We start from the raw sequence: 21,141 nt of genomic DNA, 5'->3' as shown, positions 1-21,141 counted from the left end.
ATATTCCTGGTTAGTTTGTATTTGGCCTTGACCCGTATACATTACCAATAGAGCCCAGATGCTGCCATTCATACTGCTTGGCATTACTAGCTCTACTCCGACAAAGATACTTAGGCTAGGCAGATGTTTATCAATTATACCTTCGACTGTAGTAGCTTAGATCATAGAATCAGCCAAAATTTGAACAGGAATAATAAAAAGGCAAGTGAATACCCTATTAGTTCTTCTATTCTCGTCGGGCAAGTCAAACAAGAAGCTCACTCAAAAGAATTCTCGACCTGCTGGTATGAGAAATCGTAAAAAATAGTAATAATTACAATAGAGCTCTCCGAAAGTCTTTTTAGCCCCAAACAAGTAATAATTTATTAATATTAGTAGTAGTAGTAGCCGTCTATTGTGGCCGATGATGAGTTTCACTTCCTCAAGTGCAAACACTCTGTTTAACAAATAATAATCATTCACTAACCTACCAATCAGCAATCAGTAAGTAAATAGTACAAAAGGTCATGGGATCAAAGATTTTTGTTTAATGTCAGCTACTCAGTTTCATCAAATGAACAAATGGACGAACGAAAGGTCAGTTCTCATAAAGCTATCTTTTGTATCATGTGTATACATTAAACTTAACAAGCAGTTATAGTTGAAAGTGATCGGAGCTCAGATCGGCTGCCATGAACATCCGTCACGTCATATCACGCTTGTTCAGTGCACGAGAGCTGGCTAGGTCATTCACCTTATAATAAGCTGCTAGGTTTTAAGTGTCCAAAGTACTTCCAAGCTATAAATTGGATTTAAGCCAATTTAATAGACAGCATTGTTTCTACGAAACTCGTAATCAACGTTTATCATACTCTTCTAGAGCATAATTTAATAATATTTAATAATGACCTTTTATGAACTGCTCCACCCTCCATAAAGGGTTTAGGAACAAGCAATTTGTGATCGACCAGCAGTAGATAACGTTACAATATTCTCTGTTAATGAATGCCGAGTACATAACAGATGCTAAAATTAGATTCTTCAAGTGCTTATCTATTGTTTAAGTGCCTATCAACTCCAAGTTGATTGGGTGGTTGATGGGCGACGAGCTTATATTGTCCGGAAATATCAACACATGAAGTTCCTCTTATAGTCATCCGAAGAAAATATGAATTCCCCTAAACTGTATTGCTCATGAGTGCGAAAGCATGACGCTTTACAACACGGGACAACGGGATGGCTAAGCAAACAAGATTCTAGTCAAAATATTTACCAGTTGTATTTCATGCGGAAACATGGCAGACAGCCAAGTTTTAAGGCTAACCATTCCACCCTCGCAAAATTTGTACATTTTTCTCGGATGATTACAAAAAGGCTTGTTGAAATCACATAGACATGCCCAGCTTCATTTCATTTTATTATATTACCAAAGTAAGGTCGTAAGGTCGTAAGGTCATTTGTTATACTTAATGCTTCCTTTTCGTTTCACCAAGACTTTATCACTTATATCTTAGAACATTTTTAGCAGTAAATTCAAGACTTGAGCTAAATCGAAATATCTGTATTTCGATTCTTAGACTGAAGACTCAAGATCATGATGGTTGGTGTAGCTGTGTCCCATCCATTAGTTAGTCTAGCATTTTTAAACATGTGATTTATTAACAACAAAGATATAGCAATATTCTCATTGGAGAGGTCGTTATGTCTTAGTCTAAATTAAGTAATTCCACTATTTTCACATTTTGTTGCAATTCTAATCAAAAAACCAGAAACCTTTATTTTCGATTATGACTGAAACAAAAAAATTGGGAAACTTGCTTGTTTACCAAAAGAATAAATGTGCATTTCTATTGTGATAGAATGTATCTGACATAGAACTTTCTCTGTATATAGAATGTTAACCCATAGGTATAGCGCAGTGCAACTATTCTGATGTGAGCTGAACAGACGACCTCACCTAAGAGTGACCTTTGTAACAACAGGCCAGCAAAAATCCCCGAAAGTTTTTGTTCCATCCCTATTGGATGTCGCTAGAAAGTTCCCTGACAATCACCTAAACTAACATATCTGTTTATCATTGTGAAGCTGACGTAATGAGCTGACGTCTGCTTCCCAGTAGTCTTCCACGTCTGACACACTCTTTGGAAGAAGAGAGAGTATTTGGAAACAGTTTTTGTTTTGCCGAACATGCACTTTCAAAGAAGTATTTCCTTCATAAATAATTGAGTAAGCAATGCAATGTTTACTCAAATCAAAGATCAACACAAAGTTATCTTTTATCATGTAGCGCAATCCCATGACAAAGTTCCTACTGAAATCATCGTCGGTTTAAGAATTAAACTGGCAATAATCGGCGCTTCTGCTATTCATTCATCTAATAATAACATTTTATCTCCAGATCGACCAATCATCATAAAGCTTGCATTTCAGAAAGAATGAATCTTCTGCTTTGGTAGATTTATTTGCTGATTCAACTGAAATGCCAACTAAACATCCACTCATAGAGACAATCATGTGAGCCTTAATGCAATGGGCAATCGTGAGATAAGGTAAAAATGTTATAACTTGAATGGCTGATGTATTACAGTATATGCAGTATTGCAATTATTAAAGATGTGATCACAACAAATTTATAGATATTTTTTATCATTTGAGATTTTGTTCGCTGCTTTAAAGGATCCGGCTGTCAGGATGTTTCAAGACTAAAATTGAAAAACTTGGTCACAAGAAAAGAAAACATTCAGAAGAAAAAGACCTGTCCAGATTTCCAAAAATGATGTCAATAGTCACACTTCCTGTTTATACAGTCTCTTCTTTAGCCAATCATCAGCGCTGGGTATTCATATATTTACACATCACTGAGAGAAAAACAACGGGACAATTTCTAACCAAACTATCTTTAAATCATTTGAAACATTTATAACAATGTATCTGGCGCTATATTTGAAGTTTTATTCCAGCAATCATGGAAAAATACCAAGCAGAATATATGTAAGTAGAGGCGCATAACACTGCAACTTGAACGCAATAGCCAATGTCATAACAGGAAGGACAAGCAGGAAGCGCAATTCCTGATGCCATATTTGGGGAAGTCCTAGCACCTTGTTTTCTTTTAGAGTGTTTTAACAGCAATCAAGTTTTGTCGATTTTCGTCTTGAAACCTTCTGACAGCCGAATTACAAAAAACAAACAAAATCTCAAATGATAGAAAACTATTTATACCTTCCGATAAAATCTACCAAAATGATAAGGAACAGCTATATTTTCTGATAAAATCTTATAGAAGTTGATGTGACCACATCTTTAAACGAGAATGCCATATTTTACAAGAAAATTCTGTCAGAACTCGTAGCAGGTTTACCCATCCGTTAAATAGGCTATTGTAAGTACAAACTATACATACCGCCGCACCTGAGCAGCAGACGAGATTCTATAAATAGCCTCACAGTACATGAAGATTAATAAGAGTTGCTATTAGAACTTCCTATCAAACTGCTGATTGTTATTAATTCTGCAAAAATAGCCTAAGTTTTTAGTCAGCCTTCTCCTAACCTTTCAGTTGCTTTTAGGATTATATGCCTACACCCCTACCGCCTGGCTCGCCCATGTCTACCCCAAGTTGGAGCCATACGCAAAGCCTCTTGAATGCATTCAGAATAGTGGAGAAATCTTCTACGTGGTATGCTACACAATATTATATAATAACTTATAGTACAGCAGCCCATTCTACGTGGTATGCTACACAATATTATATAATAATTTATAGTACAGCAGCCCATACCTGTTATACATCCATATGTGTATATATGTACATGTGTGTATATATATGTATCTATACCTATATATATCTTGCAGAAGATATAGGCTATATAATTATATATATATTTAAATATATAAACCTCAAAGTCTGTGTGTGTATCTGTATGTCGCTCAGTTCGTCCAGCTATAGCTATTAAAATATTGGAATATAGAATCCATGTCGCAGAAGTTTTGATTTTTGAACCTGTGTTCGCTCCCTGTCCAATCCCTTACCAATTAAGCCACACGAGCTTGATGGATTCACATGGCGATATATGTCGCTATGTGCCTTTGCCATTGTGCCAGGCTAGCTAACAGCAAATGGCATTGTTTATGTTGAGTTTATAAGTGTGGCATCGCTATCACTGCTTATAAGCTGATTTTTAATACCCAAGCAACGCCGGGTATTCTGCTAGTATATAGGCCTATATTATATATACATTGTATATATTATATATATATTATATATACACATGTTATCATGTATATATACAAAGCTATCATATATTACATATGCTATATGTAATATATGACAGCTTTACCTTTGAAGTTATCTCCCTTCGGTCATTACAAGTCATGATGTCACTTTCTGATTTTATCTCTGACCAAATAATATAACATAAACGTTAATAACATGGACTAGGAAACCTATACAAGAATGCCTTAATTTAATGTAGCCAGTCAGGAACAGTTGCTGAGGGTTAATTAGTCAAGTATAAGCTATTAGCTAACAAAGGTCAAAGGTTATAGGCTAATTTGCCAATCTATTGCTAATTGAGTATTAAGCAGAGACCCAAAAATGCTATTTTTGTTATCATTCGAAAGACAATTGTGGCATTGATAATAAATGTCACCAGACTGTCTGTGAACAGATGGCTGTGTATTGATATCCAGTCGAGTTAACCATGATTCCTGGTTACCCTCTGGGTTTAAAATGAAAATGTAACTTATTCTGCACTGCACATAAAGGCTGGTTCTGTTCCAGACTGTCTATGAACAGATGGCTGTGTATTGATATCCAGTCGAGTTAACCATGATTCCTGGTTACCCTCTGGGTTTGAAAATGTAACTTATTCTGCGCTGCACATAAAGGCTGGTTTACACTATAGGCCTATAGCCGTATGGTGGTACTAATCACACAATACTTCAGTGATCACCTGTAATAACAACGTTCACATTATCACAAACCCTCCACATTTACATCAGCGAAATGTCAGCAGTATAGCGTTCTCATGATACAAGGCAGTCGCGGAAACGATGAAGTGCTAGGTCAGCAAAATCTCTCATAAAAGAAAATATGGATCAAGCAATCCTCGAAGGCCAATCACCATCACCCAAGTGATGCACATCGCACAAGCTGTCATGGATGCTGAGCAAACTGGGAAGGCTCGACACCTCAAAACTTTCTCCAAGTATCTGCCTTGGCTCGACGACGCCTTCGGCTTACAGTGCACCTAATCGACGGATAGTCGTCGAAGGGGCAACACTGACACACGACAATATAGTGTGTACCAGCTTTTAGATGTAGCTAGAATGACAGGGGTATCAGCTGCTGGATTCTTTTAGAACAACAAAAAGCAAATATCAATTGCCTGTGATAGCATTTGAACTAGGTTCAGGAAATATACAGGTCTGTTGCCATAAACAGGCAATGAACGGGTGAAGGCGAGTACACAGACCTCTAACCTTGTCTTTCTTTCATAAACATTTTATCTCGTCTCGTCAGTTCCAGGGTCACACCTTAAATATTTTGTGGTTATAATTTCGTTTCGGGTCGTGTTCAAAGGAAGTGGCATAACATAGTGGATTGATTTGTCTCTTATCACTCCTGCTAATCAAAGAAGCTAACGAGTGAATTGCTCGATACGTACACGGATAAAATGCCATCAGTTCAGCTAAAAGCAAAGCAAAAAACAAGTTCGATGGCCGAGCAGAGTTCAACTTAATAGGCAAATGTTTATGCTTAAAATAGCCAATCCATTTATGATTTATTCGGCCCTCTAACAACATATTTTCATACGGCTTAACTGACACAGATTGGCCTGGTGATATCATAAACAGCGTGTAGCTTACAATGCTTACAACGCACTTTTGATCTAAAGACTTTAATATAATGGGTTGGAAATATCAAAGACCTTATGCATACTGGCTATAGGTTTACATCATTAGGAGGTTTAAATATGCAATTGATTTGTAGCATGAGGTCTCCACAATTTTAATTAGCGGGTCAAAACAAGTTTAGGCTATGGTACAATCCGATAACTGAGTGTTGTCTCCACTGAATTGATTACGATAAGAATCAAAGCTAAAAGAGCTTTCCTACAATTTGGATTATGTCATCACCTAATAGTATTGCATGTTTCAATTAACTTTTAATAAGACAGTTTATTATTACTTATGAATTCCATTTTTAAAATTTCTTTTTTGTTTAGCATTTGTTTTTATGTCCAGATTTAACCTTGTCTGCAAAATTGCCGTTGGGAAATGAGCCATCCTAAAAATTAGCTAGATATGGTTGTTTTATTACTAAATAATTCAATTAAACGTGATAAAAAATAATGACAAACTTAAATGCCAGATATTTATAAATAACATCTCTTTAATCTATGGTTGATGCTGGAGGGAAAGAGGGCAATAAAAAAGGGAATGAAACAGATTAGTGCAACCTACAAGCATGCCAAATGAAAAGAACATTTTTCTGGAACAATCTACGATCCGAGCAATCGTCTGGCTTGAACACAAACTGGCACACCGCTATCATGTAAACAAAGTTATTCAAATTTTTACGATTCAGATTAAAAGAAAGTTTTGTGAGTGACTGCATCTCTTGTGCTCACAATCAGAATTGAAAGGCTGAATATCTGACAGCTCAAATAAAAATCAAAAATGAATAGGTCTGATATTTCTTTGCCACAGAGAAGGCATACCATTCATAAAGCTCGATAAAACTTGTTAGTATCTTGCATCTTCCAAGATTGTCTTCCAAGACCTTTCAATTTTGGGGCATAGCCAAGAATAACTAGCTGGTATGCTGTGTAACAAGGTGGTATGCTGTATAACTGCTGTGTAACAAGGGCAAATAACGCATTGGCAGAATGCCCTCATCTTCATACCATCGTACCATCAGCTGGCCTGTCTACCCTTCCCCTTAGTTGAATTTAGTCCATGACTTATGAGGAGCTGAAAGTAGCTTCAATGTTTACTATAATAACAGCTGTGTCCTTCCATCTGTTTGTCTGAAGTCACGTCGAGAGGGTTTGGAAAAATGATTACACCATTCAAAAATCAAACCCAGATCTTTGGATACTCACCAAGCAAGCTACCATCGGCACCACTCATCCACCTTTCTACATCTAGGAATGATTGTGCACACAGTTATTACGCATGATGATCTCTCAAGGCACACGGGGCTGCCATGCTACTAGTTCCGATTTAAAAGTATGAAAATAAGTTATGTTTTATAGCACCCTAACAGTCCGGCGAGCCGTGAGAGATCGTCAGATGCGATATATGTACAATTATTCTGAAATTTGGCAAGCTGGCTGAGTAGCACAGTTGGTAGTGTGTGTGGTTGCAAAAGTAAATCTGCGAGTTCAATTCCTATGCAAGACAATCTTTTTTCCTAACACCCTTATGAACCTGTCTCTCATTATAGAAAAGATTAAAAAGGCTAGAGTAACACTGAGTTGTGCTTACACGCATGTGATGCGCAACTGGTCGTGTATCACACCTGTACACGTCATAGAGTATCCTTGGCGTAACCGATTATTAGTTTTATCAGACTAGTCAGCCAACCAGGAGCTCTATAAAACAACTGTTACACGAAGTCAATAACAAAACATTATGAAATGGTAAAAACTTGAAACTGAGATAAATAGACCTATTTTATTATAATTATGATATGATTCATTGTAGCAGCTGTTAGCGCAGTTCCTATAGCCAGGCACTTGGGGAGATTGTTATTGGGTGGAGGGGTAAAACATTTTTCAATAAAGCCATAAAAAGTGGTTTTATAAATCCAATCTACGATCAGAAGTTGAATTTCAATTTATTCAGAACCTAAATATATCAACCACACAACCAGAATAATTTCCCTCCAATCGGCTCCCGCCACTGCTCAGGGTGTAATCTGACACAAGGAAATAACCATCCTATTTTACAAATATTCTAAAATGTATTCGATACTTTCTGCTGCTTGCTTCTTTACTGGGTGATTGCTGTTGGCAGTGGGCCAAGCTTTCCTAGTTTGATGGACATCATCTGGTCAGTATCAATGGTCTGGCCTCGTGTTCCCATGGTTACCCTTCCGCAGGTAACTCAAATATGCAATGCCTAATTGATTTACTAAGATCTGTTATCATCTCGTATGATTGTGCAGCAATAGGAGAAAGACAACTCCTGGAGTGTCAGTTGGGTGCAGCCCCTTTGTACTCCATTTGCATGACCAGAAACAATTATGAGTATAAATAGTTGTGAGGAATAAAAAAAACATTGCATGAATTGTAGTGCTTTTCATTTGCGATTTATGCCAAAGTTCAACCTAGAAATCAGCGCAGAAATATTTTAGTAGTATTCACTAGAATGAGCTTATTTAATTAAACAGCAGTTTTTTTGGAACAAAAAATTGTTTTATTACTTTTATTATGAGATTGTATTTCATTTGTTGATTGTCTACCTCGTACTGCGTTTTTAAAGCACTCCAAAATTACCTGAAAAACCTTTTTATATAAACAAATTTTAGTATTTCTATTTTATTGACTACATGAATTTTCCTAGTATAGTGTTTGCCAAATGTGAACTCGTTTCACTTCGCTTCTTCTGTCTGTATATAGGACAAAAAAATGTCATCAACTGAAACAAAATTCCTCATGATTGTCACTTCTTGACCGTTTAGTTACACCTGGAACCGGGATTTTTTGCAAATAATGATCCAAGGACTATCAGTTTTATACCCTGATATTATTGAGGATCGGTGGGATCCACTTTTCCCTGTTAGTTTAACAACGTTCATTTTTTTTTTAACGTAATCATTTCTGACAAAAGCTCTTTTAATATCACGTTACATAGAAAGCTTTGATTTATGGAGCTTGGACAAAGAAGCAGAATAGTCAAGCGTGACCTCACACTCTGTTGATTTAGCGATCAACCTTCTTTATCTGTCCTCGGTAAACGCTATTTCCATGGAAATTAGTCTAACCATTGAGCAAGGATTTCTATTTCAAATCTGCACTCTCATCTGAACATGAGCAAATGAATTGTTAATGTCCTTTTAACATATTTTATGCCATCACTTTGTGGTGACAAACCAAACCGCGTATATATTTATAAACCGGTAATTGAAAAGATAGTTACGCAGTACTAGCCCTTCCGTTATTTCTTTTATTTTTGCATGTGTATATTGACCTTCTTTACAGTTTACCTTCAGCCAGACCTGTTATTGAGGCATGGCGACAGTGTCAGAAAGCAGCCTAGCTCGACTTTGTTCAAAGGAATACACTTTCATTCTCAGCATTTCCATGCTTTGAAGGTTGGTTTTGGTAACCCCCTTCAACAGATCCAGTTCGTATTCAGGATCTCATACTATAATTGCTATCTTGACATTTCAAATCTTTACTATAATAAGACCTGCATCCATCGGTCCGTCTGTTCAAAGCTATGCTGAGAGAGTTGGGAAAAACATTCCCTTGCACAGGCTTCGAACTTGGATATTCAAATTTGCAAAAAACATTGTTTCACACGGTATTAAACTGGGATGTTTTATTTTGGCCCGTAGCACCACTCGAACACCTTCTGAATTGAAAAATAATTGTGCACATAGCTAGTGTACCTGCTGATCTTTTACAGAACTGCCAGCATACTAGTTGGTTTAATTTAATAAAAAAAGTTATTTTAATTATGTTTTTTAAACTAAAAAAACAAGAAGTTGACCACAGCTTAATCATAAATATAGATGTACCCAAAGACTTAATAGGCCTGCTTGGCAGCGGTGTAACATACACTCTCTATTTGCTTAGCTCATTTACTGAATGTGTCTTTGACATAAAACCATCATATACATGTAAGTTAAGAAATATGATTATACAAGCTCCTTTGACAGCATCAAAACTCACTTGTGGGTAATTTTTCTAAAATGACAACTCATACAAAGAGATGTCTTAGCCACTATGAATATCGTTTTTTTTTCAACTTTTAAAATTAGAATCAGAACTGCAGGCTGCGCAAGTGTTTTTATGTATCATCATATCATATGGGTCAAACCTTCAGTTACTTGTAGAATTAGTACCTTGCATTAGGATAGTAGCTAGTACAGATCCAGCTTGGCAGCAACACTTATACGTGTAGTCATGCTTTCATGTCTGAAAGTTAAATTGCTTTAGACAATGATAGCACTAGAATAGGTTTTATAGTTTCAGCTGCCGCTCGAATTGTTTCATTCAGCCACAAACCACTATGTTTAGTACAATCGTTTAGTTGTTTCAACTCGAAATGAACATTTTACGTTAGTACTGCATGGCAAATGCATTAGGCTCCAGCCCAAGACTTATTTTATGGTTTATCAACTTTTATAACTATCGACTTATTCTCTTTCTAATGTTGAAAGAGAGATAGTGAAACACATGCATTCTGTCTCTAGTTTCTCTCTCTCTCTCTTTCTCTCTCTCTCTCTCTCTCTCTCTCTCTCTCTCTCTCTCTCTCTCTCTCTCTCTCTCTCTCTCTCTCTCTCTCTTTCTCTCTCTAATGTTGAAAGAGTGATAGTGAAACACATGCATTCTGTCTCTAGTTTCTCTCTCTCTCTCTTTCTCTCTCTCTCTCTCTCTCTCTCTCTCTCTCTCTCTCTCTCTCTCTCTCTCTCTTTCTCTCTCTAATGTTGAAAGAGTGATAGTGAAAGACATGCATTCTGTCTCTAGTTTCTCTCTTTCTCTCTCTTTCTCTCTCTCTCTCTCTCTCTCTCTCTCTCTCTCTCTCTCTTTCTCTCTCTCTTTCTCTCTCTCTCTAATGTTGAAAGAGTGATAGTGAAAGACATGCATTCTGTCTCTAGCTTTTTTCTCTCTTTCTCTTTCTTTCTCTCTCTCCCTCTAATTTTGAAAGAGAGATAGTGAAAGACATGCATTCTGTCTCTAGCTTCACTCTCTCTCTTTCTCTTTCTCTCTCTCTAATGTTGAAAGAGAGATAGTGAAAGACATGCATTCTATCTCTAGCTTCTCTCTCTTTCTCTTTCTTTCTCTCTCTAATTTTGAAAGAGAGATAGTGAAAGGCATGCATTCTGTCTTTAGCTTCTCTCTCTCTCTCAACTGATATTAAGGTTTAAAATGCAAATAGAGAGTGATTATGCTAAATTGAAAACTTTGATAAAAATTATCTACAAACATCTTCATCAGCTGCTCATAGCGTGTTATATGATAATAAATACGCAATACGCTCTTTCATGTCACGCAACACTTCACCTCTACGTTGTAAGCCTGGCACTAAAGACCATAGTATGCCTCTACAAAAAAACTCTAGCTTGTACCGCAAGTAAATGGAGAGATGAAATTAATAGCGTATGCAAGTTACAACATCGGTACTTGCGATCACGCGCACATTTGGCAGCGCAGTGTGTTTAAGATTGTTATTTTAAATGGTATAAAAACTTACACGGTATTTATTACGTGTATATATGTAGTTTACAGGTTTAGCATATTGGTTATGCAAAAACACAGTGTAGGGAAATATTACAAAGCATAAAGTATATATGTGAAACTAAAACTTATATAGATAATTTGCTTGTCTTGAACTTTCTTTATACCAAATCTTTGAGGAATATGGTAGCCATAATAACTACATGTATTTCTAGTAACTGCTGAAAATGCTAAAGACCTAGGTTCTGTTTAGTTATGAAAATATGCAGAAAGTTATTGAGAGCGTGTATAATATGCTGATGCACTTTAATACAGTGGGTTGACTTTTACAAAATATATTATTAAAAGCCCCCAAACAACAAATTGGTATCCTATGCATTTGAGTGTAGCCGTTAGTCGGCCATTGTGAATATGTGTTAGTTTATAGTCGTTTTGAGTTAGAGTTGGTGAATCAAAGCCGTTTTATATGTATAGAATAACTAAAATATTAGAACCAATCAAATATAACACTGCCACTAAAGCTAGGCTATATGGTAGGCCTACAAGGTAACAAAGTTGGCCTTGATATAAGATTTAGCAACTAAAATTTTAGATAATCGAAAAAAGAAAATGTGTTAAATACCACTGTTTGCTGTAATAGAAGTTTCAATTCTAGTAGTAATATTAAGGTTATCTCCCTCCTACATATGCTGCATCGTCCCCCTTTATTTTATCTTGCTCTTTTACCCATTGGCACCCAGGTCTTCACAAGACACCAGCAGCTAAAATCGCTGGATGTCCTGTGAATTTTACTTAATTTTATTTTTGTATGTATTCTGACAGCATAAAGCAACTTTTGCTGACACTAAAAGTTGCTGCCAACTTGTTCGGGTCTGTAACCTTGCTTTGCCCTTTTAAAGATTAACTGTCAAAAGATTTTAGTAGATTTTATCAGAAAGTATCAGTTTTTTCCTATTATTTTTATTATTTTTTATGCTTGAAGTGAGCTGTCTGTCAAGATTAAAATTTACAAAACTTGATCGCCGTTCAAATACTTAAAAACAAAATACATGCGAAATGACATCACTAGTCGCTATCCGCTAAGTAGCATCATTACGCCTCTCTATTTTGTAGGTCTCTTTGGAACTATAAATGTTATAATCGTACTTTTGCTTGATCGGAGCATTTTACCACCAATCAAGTTTCGTCAATTGTAATTTTGAAACATCTTGTCGGTCAGATAACTTCAAACATCAAAACAATCACAAATGATAAAAAATAGTAATACTTTCTGATGATATCTACTAAAACCTCATACTAGTTCATATTTAACTTGGAGAACAACAACTCAAATGCAGATACAGAAACACATACAAACCATTGCAATTACTGCTCTGTACACTGTTAGACTTGATTAAACGTATACACAGCTTAGATATGGCTGTAGATGGTGTTGCACGAGAAACAGCTGGTATTTGAGAAAGAAGTAAGAAGCCCTATGCATAGGCTAGTAGTCTGCAAAATATTCTTAAATATTTGTCTTTTTTGTAAGTTGATCAGATTTGTTCATAAAAGCAATAAATTAGAAGACATTGATCCATACGTACAAATTATTCAGTTATTAAAAATCATACCGCCAGACTATTTAAATCCATTTGATGTAGTTGACTCAGTAATCGGATCTCTTGAAACAAATATGCCAGTAATTGACGGTTTTTGCTTTATTGGTTCATGACGTATTAAGAATGAATTTAAAATCTAACTAAACAATTTTTCTCTTTGGTTTGTTCCATAGCATTACTAGCCTTCTTATTAACAAAAGGAGAAGTTTGACCATCCTGTTAGAGTTGCTCGGGTTAGATATCTCAAGTTTACCATTAATAGACGCAATGTGAAAGTGATTTCACAGTAGATTTGTCTATCAGCTCATCGTTCTATGTCAATTATGTCTGGTATTTCATGAGCTGACACGCGCAAGGGAAAGAGCAAATGTTGACTCTTTATACGTAATGTTTACGCATATAATATACGCATACGTGTATATACTTTGTACGTAAGCAGCGTTATCTATGGGCTAAGATTATAAAGCATAGACCGGCGTATACACTGGCATACACACATAGATGTTTCTGTTGAAAGTACTTTCTTAAAGATCATTAAAAAGGTGGTTGATTTAGGTCACTTTGCATCATAAAACTTTTTCATACGCATTCTTGTCAAGTTTCTATATTTCATCAAACCGAATCCATCAAGACTAAAGTAGCCAATTAAAGTAACCTCTGGGAGTGCCAGTGACCTACTCTCTGTTTATTTTTAAATACTCACAGAAATATTTAGTATCTTGACTATAGTAAGAGTCATGTACATTCATATGTTTGAAGCCCTAGTTAGATGCTCAGAAAAAAGATTGGGTCATACAAGATTTGAACTGCTAGCCAATATTCTGCCAGACCAAAACACTAACCACTGTAACAACTCATACCGCATTATTGAGCATGTATTTATTCTCAGTGCTTTATTGGCCGACCCGACGATCTCACGCAGCTCACCGGACTGCCAGGGCACAAATCTTTACTATAATAAGCGCGGTGTTTGTTCGTCTGTCCATCTGTCTGTTCGTCCACGAGTTGAGAAAAAATATTACATCGTATGGGATTTGAACTCATTTGCCTAATATGTTGATGTACTTTAAGTCAATGACTTGACTTTTGCAAAATTATATTAGACTATTTGAATAGAAAAATAATTTTTTTTCATTAAATACAACAATATCGTTCTTTCACTTTAAGCCTAATCTTACTATAATATAGGAAGATATATGTGACCATTATATTGCGCTACGTGATTATAATAATCGCATAGCGCAATATAGTATGGCTTTACGCTGAGCGTACTAGCAGGTGTGTACTGAGTAGATGTAAGTTAAAGTATGGCATTTTTTAGATCTTTTCTCACAAATTATAGAATCTACTCCCTCAATTCTCAACTATTTAAAAATATAATTTCGTTATTATTTTTACTGTTTATATCTACTAATCTCAACATCCTGTTACTTTCTCTCGCTATTCTTCCAGCCAAAGAGTTTGTATATCTGTACGTAAACAGTAGTAAATAATTGACATAGCTAACATGAAGTAGATGTTCTTTAGATTCCTATATCATAAGTTCAATGAAAAGCAACGAAACAGAATTGAAAAATGTGTTTTATTTATCAAAGGCTGCAGTCAACTAGAGCTTTAGATATAGTCTCTCGTTGCCAGGCGACAGCAGTTTATGTTCTATTATGTCACACGGGTTCATCGAGAATGGCTCACTTATATGGAATCATCTGCTGGTCACACTAGAAAGATAAGAAACTCCGGGAGCAATAAACTACCGTGAACTTAAACTCTTCAGCAAAACTTGGAAAATGCGTTTCTGAGCCAAAATTTAAGTTTTCTGAGATGAACTATCTCAGTTGTTGGCTCTCATGCATTTTTTCGAATCTTTGTCGGTTTTTGGCATCTCATTGTTCCCACATCAACTAATTGCCCATAAAATGGTATCTGCAGTCGCTTGGGGAGGAGGCCTTTTTATCGTCTATTTATAGACAGTGGCAGCTGAATGGGACAACTAATGATGATCCAGTAGATTAAAAAGCTTACTAATCCAGACAAATCGGCGAGCGGAAATGAGCCCACCATTTTCGTCGAATATTTTTATATGAGGCATTAATCTTTACTGCTTACCTGATGCAGGGCTTTTTTACTTTCGAAATAAATAATTAGTAATTTCTAGTAACTATCACCGCAAATTACATGTTATTTAATTAAAAGATCAGTGACCTTACTGTGACTTTAGAGCTGATCAGGTAATATTTTATGGCTTCTAATCAGCTGACACAAAGGTAATATTTTTAATGAGTTCTCATGCATTCTTGGAAATTACAGTTGTACAAGGCAAAAAAACTCCAAGAAATTGATACAAAACGTGCTTAGAGTCTTGCAATAATCATGCAAATTTCATGTAAAGCTGCCATGATTGAACAAGTTGATGTTATACTGTACTCGAAGTATCCTGGAAGTTACCTTGCTCAAGGCAATGCGACTAAAGGTGTTTGGATGGCACAGTGACTAAAGAACACAACCTTCAGTAGGAGAAAATTTAGCATCAGTTCGCCAGTTATGTCTCTACGAAAATCTGAAATTCAAAATTTATCAGTCGTAAAGTTTTATTCACTGTGCAAAAAAAGAATCTTCAATCTTTTTTCATTAACTATAGTAGAATTCATTTTAGTGCAAGGGAGTCTTGGGTAAATACAGAGTAACACGCCTTGGTTTTTATGAAATAAAACATTTTGTTCTAAGGCCAGGCAACTTCTACTTTCAATTGACAATTACAATTAGTAGTCGTGTGGTTCCCCAGAAGGAGCAGGAAGTGCCTGTCATGTTATTTCATAACGCTAAAAAATAGCGCAAATTCAGGTGACGCTCTAATGAATGCTTTTAGGGGTTTTTGGGTCCGGCCATAAAAGTTATCTACTGATTAGTACAATTCACTCTCTCTCTATCTCCCTTCATGTCTTTATGGCTCCTGTAATTGCTCCTTGCACTCACCCTGTCTAGATTAACTGGACAGTCTTCTATCACAAAGATTTATCTTCTCTATTACCTGTCTTCCACTTGTTCATCAAAATGGCTTTATTATACCAGACGATAGCATATTAATGATGTATTATTATGCTATAAAGGTACATCACGCCCTTGTGATGCTTGCAAATTTGTCCTTCCGTAATCCTTGTGTTTTTGGCTATCCTTTTCGCAACCGCATTTGCTTTTCTTAAGGCTTCGTACTTCTCGTGTTTTGGCATATTGAATCAGTTAATTACCTGCGGATGTATTCTATAACTTTGATTGGTAGCTTCTACTCAATAGTGAAGTTAGCTAGGGAAATAAATAACTGCCTGTATTTCCCTAAAACAACGAATAACAGCATTGGTTTGCTACGACGAGTATGGAAGTCATGTAGTGGACTAATGTATTCAGATGAGTGACAAAACTCAAGCTTACGCATGTACATGCCAGAAAAACTTATGAAAGCAATTGTTCTCTTCTCTAGTATGCTTGTTCCTCATGACTGAAATGAGCGTTTGAAGACATTCATTGGCTGAAGTGACAAGGAATAAAATTGACAAAAATTTAATTGGAATGAATATCAGCTAAATATAGAGGCATATTTTGGCAGGCGCAAGAGATGTTCAAAACGTGACCTATGTTCTCGCAATGATATCAACATTACAAAAATAATCATATGCTGAAAATATGCCATGTGAAATTTCTGCCTTCATGTGGCATTACCCTGATCATTACTTCCCGTAACTATTTTGCATTTACCTGCCTACATGTCTGCCTTCACCTACCTACCTGTCTTTACCTACCAACCTGACCTTACCTACCTGCCTTTACCTACCTACCTTTACCTACCTACCTGCCTTTACCTTCCCGCCTTTACCTACCTACCTGCCTTTACCTTCCCGCCTTTACCTACCTACCTACCTACCTTTACCTACCCATCTGTCTTTTTTCAAACACGAGTAACTTGACCTCATTGTTGCTAGATTAAAATAGGTAAATGAGAAAGTCAATTACACACTCCTCATGCACTACTCATGCACTACTCATGCACTACTCATGCACTACTCATGCACCACTCATGCACTCACTCTCCATGCTGTCGTAGTGTGAGAAGGCATGCATTTCCTGAATATACTAGTAAAAGGCTTCTTTAGCAGCAAGTTATGAAAGCTATTTGTAAACACAATAGCTAGTAGTCTCTACTAGGTACTGCAAGCTGTATGTTTACCAGCACTCATTAATATACTTCCTTGCTACTAGCCTCTGCTTGTACAACCTGATGTTTTATTAAAAGAACTAGCATGGGGAGTCGTCTGACCTGAGTGTAGTATTTGTTAGTTCATCCACAGCTTTAGAAGTTTTAGTAATCAGTAGCTTTGCATGAAAGATTCAGCTCTTGCGGAAAAGGCATCAGCAGGTAAAAAAAGTGCATTCACCTATAACTTACCTGCGCTATTAGGAAATATTTACACATGTTTACTAAAACTTGGCACCCTCTTCTCTTCTGATTGCACGGTCAACAGAAAGATGTGCAGGTCATATTCTAATTGCTGTGTCAAGGAGGCCTCTAAACACCTGTTTATATTGTACTGAGAGAAGATGGTGTGCAATAAATGTTGCAGCATTTATAGCTGATATCACCGAGGAAACTTCAGTGCACTCATGCCTCTGTGTTCTCAATATAAGTTTGTTTTTCTATTTGGTGGTATGAGTATGGCTCTTAGTTTGGAAATCTCACACAAACCTGATCGAAGGTTTATAGGTTCTTACCTCTCTTACTAAGAGAAGGTATACAAACTTTTGAAATACAATTATTAATCAATTTTTTGTCACTTTTTATGGTAAAACCAATGCTAAATTTTTTCACCTATGTTTCTCTTTTGCGGTAGTAAGTGATAGCACATGGCGAAAAACTGAAACGTGTTTCAAGTCAGCTGAAACTCCAAACCTCTACTTTTTTTGCTTGTGAAATGCAAAAAACAATAAACCATCAATCAATTAGAAGTTTCACTCGCTGTTAAAAAATTTTTAAATGTTACAAAAAGACACTAAATGTTTTGCAATAATATTTATAAGGTATGATAACTGTAAATTATTCAGAAATTTAAAATGAAATCAGAATAGTATCCGCAATCTGCCCAGTAATACAACTTTGTGATATTTAGTAGCCATAAACAAAACTCTGTAGGTTCCTGAGGAAGATGAGATTTTCTGCAAAACTATTCCTCTTAAACAGCACAATCTTGTAACTTTTCAATTTAATTATATATATATATTATATCTATATATTTAAACTTAAACAACAGTCTTATTGCTGGCTTGTTTTACAAAGGTCTGTTTTAGAGGCTGGCATGCAACAGACCTTTCTGTCACACACTATATAAATATTATCAGGTGAATGCTCGCTAAGTGATTTCCCGCAGAAGATGGGCACATAGATAAAATGTGTTCACATGAACTTATTTTTAAATAAAAACATGCTTCATTGAGTTTACTTAGGAGATAAAGTGAGACTGATAAGGCATGACACAGCATGAAATGTTGTTTATAAAGAAATTTCAATTTTTTACAAACGCAGAATTACATACGCTGGCTTCTAAGGCAATTGCAGTTAAACTGATGGTTAGTGTTGATAGCAATTGTCATACCTCAGGGTTATTATCATCACTAGACGCCAACTTTTAAAGACCCACTGGAAATATTAACTACTGCTAAACCTGAGAAGCTTAGCACTAGTGAATACGGACACGCAGCCCTGGATATAGCATATGAAGCTTTAGGTAGAACACATGTATCCCTGGTTATAACATATGTAGCCCTGGGTAGAGCATGTGTAGCCATAGGTATAGCACATGTAGCCCTGGTTATAGCATATGTAGCCCTGGGTATAGCATGTGTAGCCATAGGTATAGCACACGTAGCCCTGGTTATAGCATATGTAGCTTTAGGTAGAACACACGTAGCCCTGGTTATAGCATATGTAGCCGTAGGTATAGCACATGTAGCCCTGGTTATAGTATATGTAGCTTTAGGTAGAACACATGTAGCTCTGGGCATAGCATATGTAGCCATGGGTATAACACATGTAGCCCTAGGTATAGCATATGTAGCCTTGGGTATAGCATATGCAGCCCTGTTTTTAGCATATATAGCCCTAGGTATAGCATATATAGCCCTAGGTACAGCATATATAGCTCTAGGTATAACATATGTAGCCCTAGGTATAACATATATAGCTCTAGGTATAGCATATGTAGCCCTAGGTATAGCATATGTAGCCCTAGGTATAACATATATAGCCCTAGGTATAGCATATGTAGCCCTAGGTATAGCATATATAGTCCTAGGTATAGCATATATAGCCCAAGGTATAACATATATAGCCCTAGGTATAACATATATAGCCCTAGGTATAGCATATGTAGCCCTAGGTATAGCATATATAGCCCTAGGTATAGCATATATAGCCCTAGGTATAACATATATAGCCCTAGGTATAACATATATAGCCCTAGGTATAGCATGTGTAGCCCTAGGTATAGCATATATAGCCCTAGGGATAGTATATATAGCCATGTCCAATGACTCAAGTATTCAAAAATTTAAAAAAATAAAACTGTAAACCTCAGAAAGCCAGAAATCGAATGAGGTCTGTACACAGATGTATCTAATTGTGTTTGCTAGTACAACGCAACTTCATAATATTCCGACATGTTACGTATCACACAACTCATGCAAGGGGAGGTTGGAGGGAATCTAAACGAAGGTAAAGCAAACATCGATGGCCATTTTGCTCACCGTGAGACGATATTCAGACTTGTTCAGTTTACCTTATTCTAAATTTTTACACTTTTTTACATTTGCACATAAGTGCACTTTAGTTAGAATCAAATCAGTGCGGAATAAACATTTAGATTTGTTGAAAAGTTTTAGATTTGTTGAACTTTTAGATTTTGAAAAGATTTATTTCTGTTAGAAATCAAAGTTTCCACTATACTAGTCTTCTTAATATGTTGATAAAGTTGAGCGGCGTCAGCAAATTTTAAAGAAAAGTTTATGCAAGGTCACTTTTGGCAGCGGAAGCCGTTTCCTGTTTGAGAGCGAGTGTGTAGAAGGAAAAGCCTGCTAACTACGTTTGGATAATGTTAACTTTTGTCGGTGAAGTAAGCCGTTTTATTTGACAAAATTGTTGAAGGAACAAACATTCAACACTCCGTGCTGGCATAGTGCAGCTTTGTCTAGTTTTATTTAGTCAGCTGTATGGAAGACGTTGCTTGGCGTGAAACTTCAAAGAAACATGAAAGACCGAGTTGAACAAGCTAATCTCATCAGTGTTTTATTATTCTGCCATGAATAACTTGACACGTTGTCGACTGGCTTTACTAATAATCCCGAAATATTTCTCTAACCAAAATCACACTAAAGACAATGAAAATGTAGCACTTTAATAGTGTTTCTCAATTTTTGTTTATAAGTTAAAGTATTACGGATTATTAGCTAGTTGTGGGTTGATAAATGATTGCGTCACCTGTAGTTGTTCCGGTAGAACTGTGAAAGAATGAAAGTGTGGAGTTACTCTTTTGTTCAGTTCATGTGTCATAACAATAACCACTTCTATGAGGGGTCTCACAACTATTTTCTTACGGATGTCTGGCTAGAATTTGTAATAAGCAAAGCTTGTAGATTCGTTTTATATTTTGTAAAAACTGTATTGTATATCGATTTGTTTAAAGCAAAGCATTTTAGAGTCAAACTTTCAATTCCTTCTTAATAAATCTAACAGCCAACCTGCCTTCGAGATAAAGAACTAGCGCACTAAACATAAATAAAAAGCAAACCTCCTGCATGATGGTAATTGTGAATAAACAAGTGAAAAATATTTCACTAATAAATCAAGAAGGAGTTGTTTGATATATCCTGGATGTAACACAAAACCCCAACTTAACCACACGGCACACTTGCTAAATATACATCATCCGATGAGAGTGCAATATTGATAACTTATTTCTTCATCATAGGTTAAAAAAAATTATAATTTTTTATGCTTTTGTGTATAAAGAGATTATTTATATGCAATTTGAGATTAAGCAGGTTTAATGTTATTGAAGTCGACATAAAATTAACAGAAAAAACAGGATAAATCTACAAACAAG

At 36.1% G+C, this 21,141-nt stretch overlaps 1 protein-coding gene across 1 annotated transcript in view; it reads left to right on the top strand.

The window, feature by feature from the left end:
• Window positions 1-21,141, top strand: part of LOC137389725 (uncharacterized) — an 80,254-nt gene that overhangs the window by 19,846 nt on the left and 39,267 nt on the right. Inside the window, exon 4 of the mRNA XM_068075807.1 lies at window positions 3,549-3,658. Coding sequence (XP_067931908.1) covers window positions 3,549-3,658 — 110 coding nt within the window. The remainder of the gene's footprint in view (window positions 1-3,548; window positions 3,659-21,141) is intronic.

Source organism: Watersipora subatra, chromosome 3 (assembly GCF_963576615.1).
Source record: "Watersipora subatra chromosome 3, tzWatSuba1.1, whole genome shotgun sequence".
NCBI classification, from domain to species: domain Eukaryota; kingdom Metazoa; phylum Bryozoa; class Gymnolaemata; order Cheilostomatida; family Watersiporidae; genus Watersipora; species Watersipora subatra.
The sequence above is the reverse complement of the archived record's forward strand: the minus strand, read 5'-3'. Positions and strand labels throughout refer to the sequence as shown.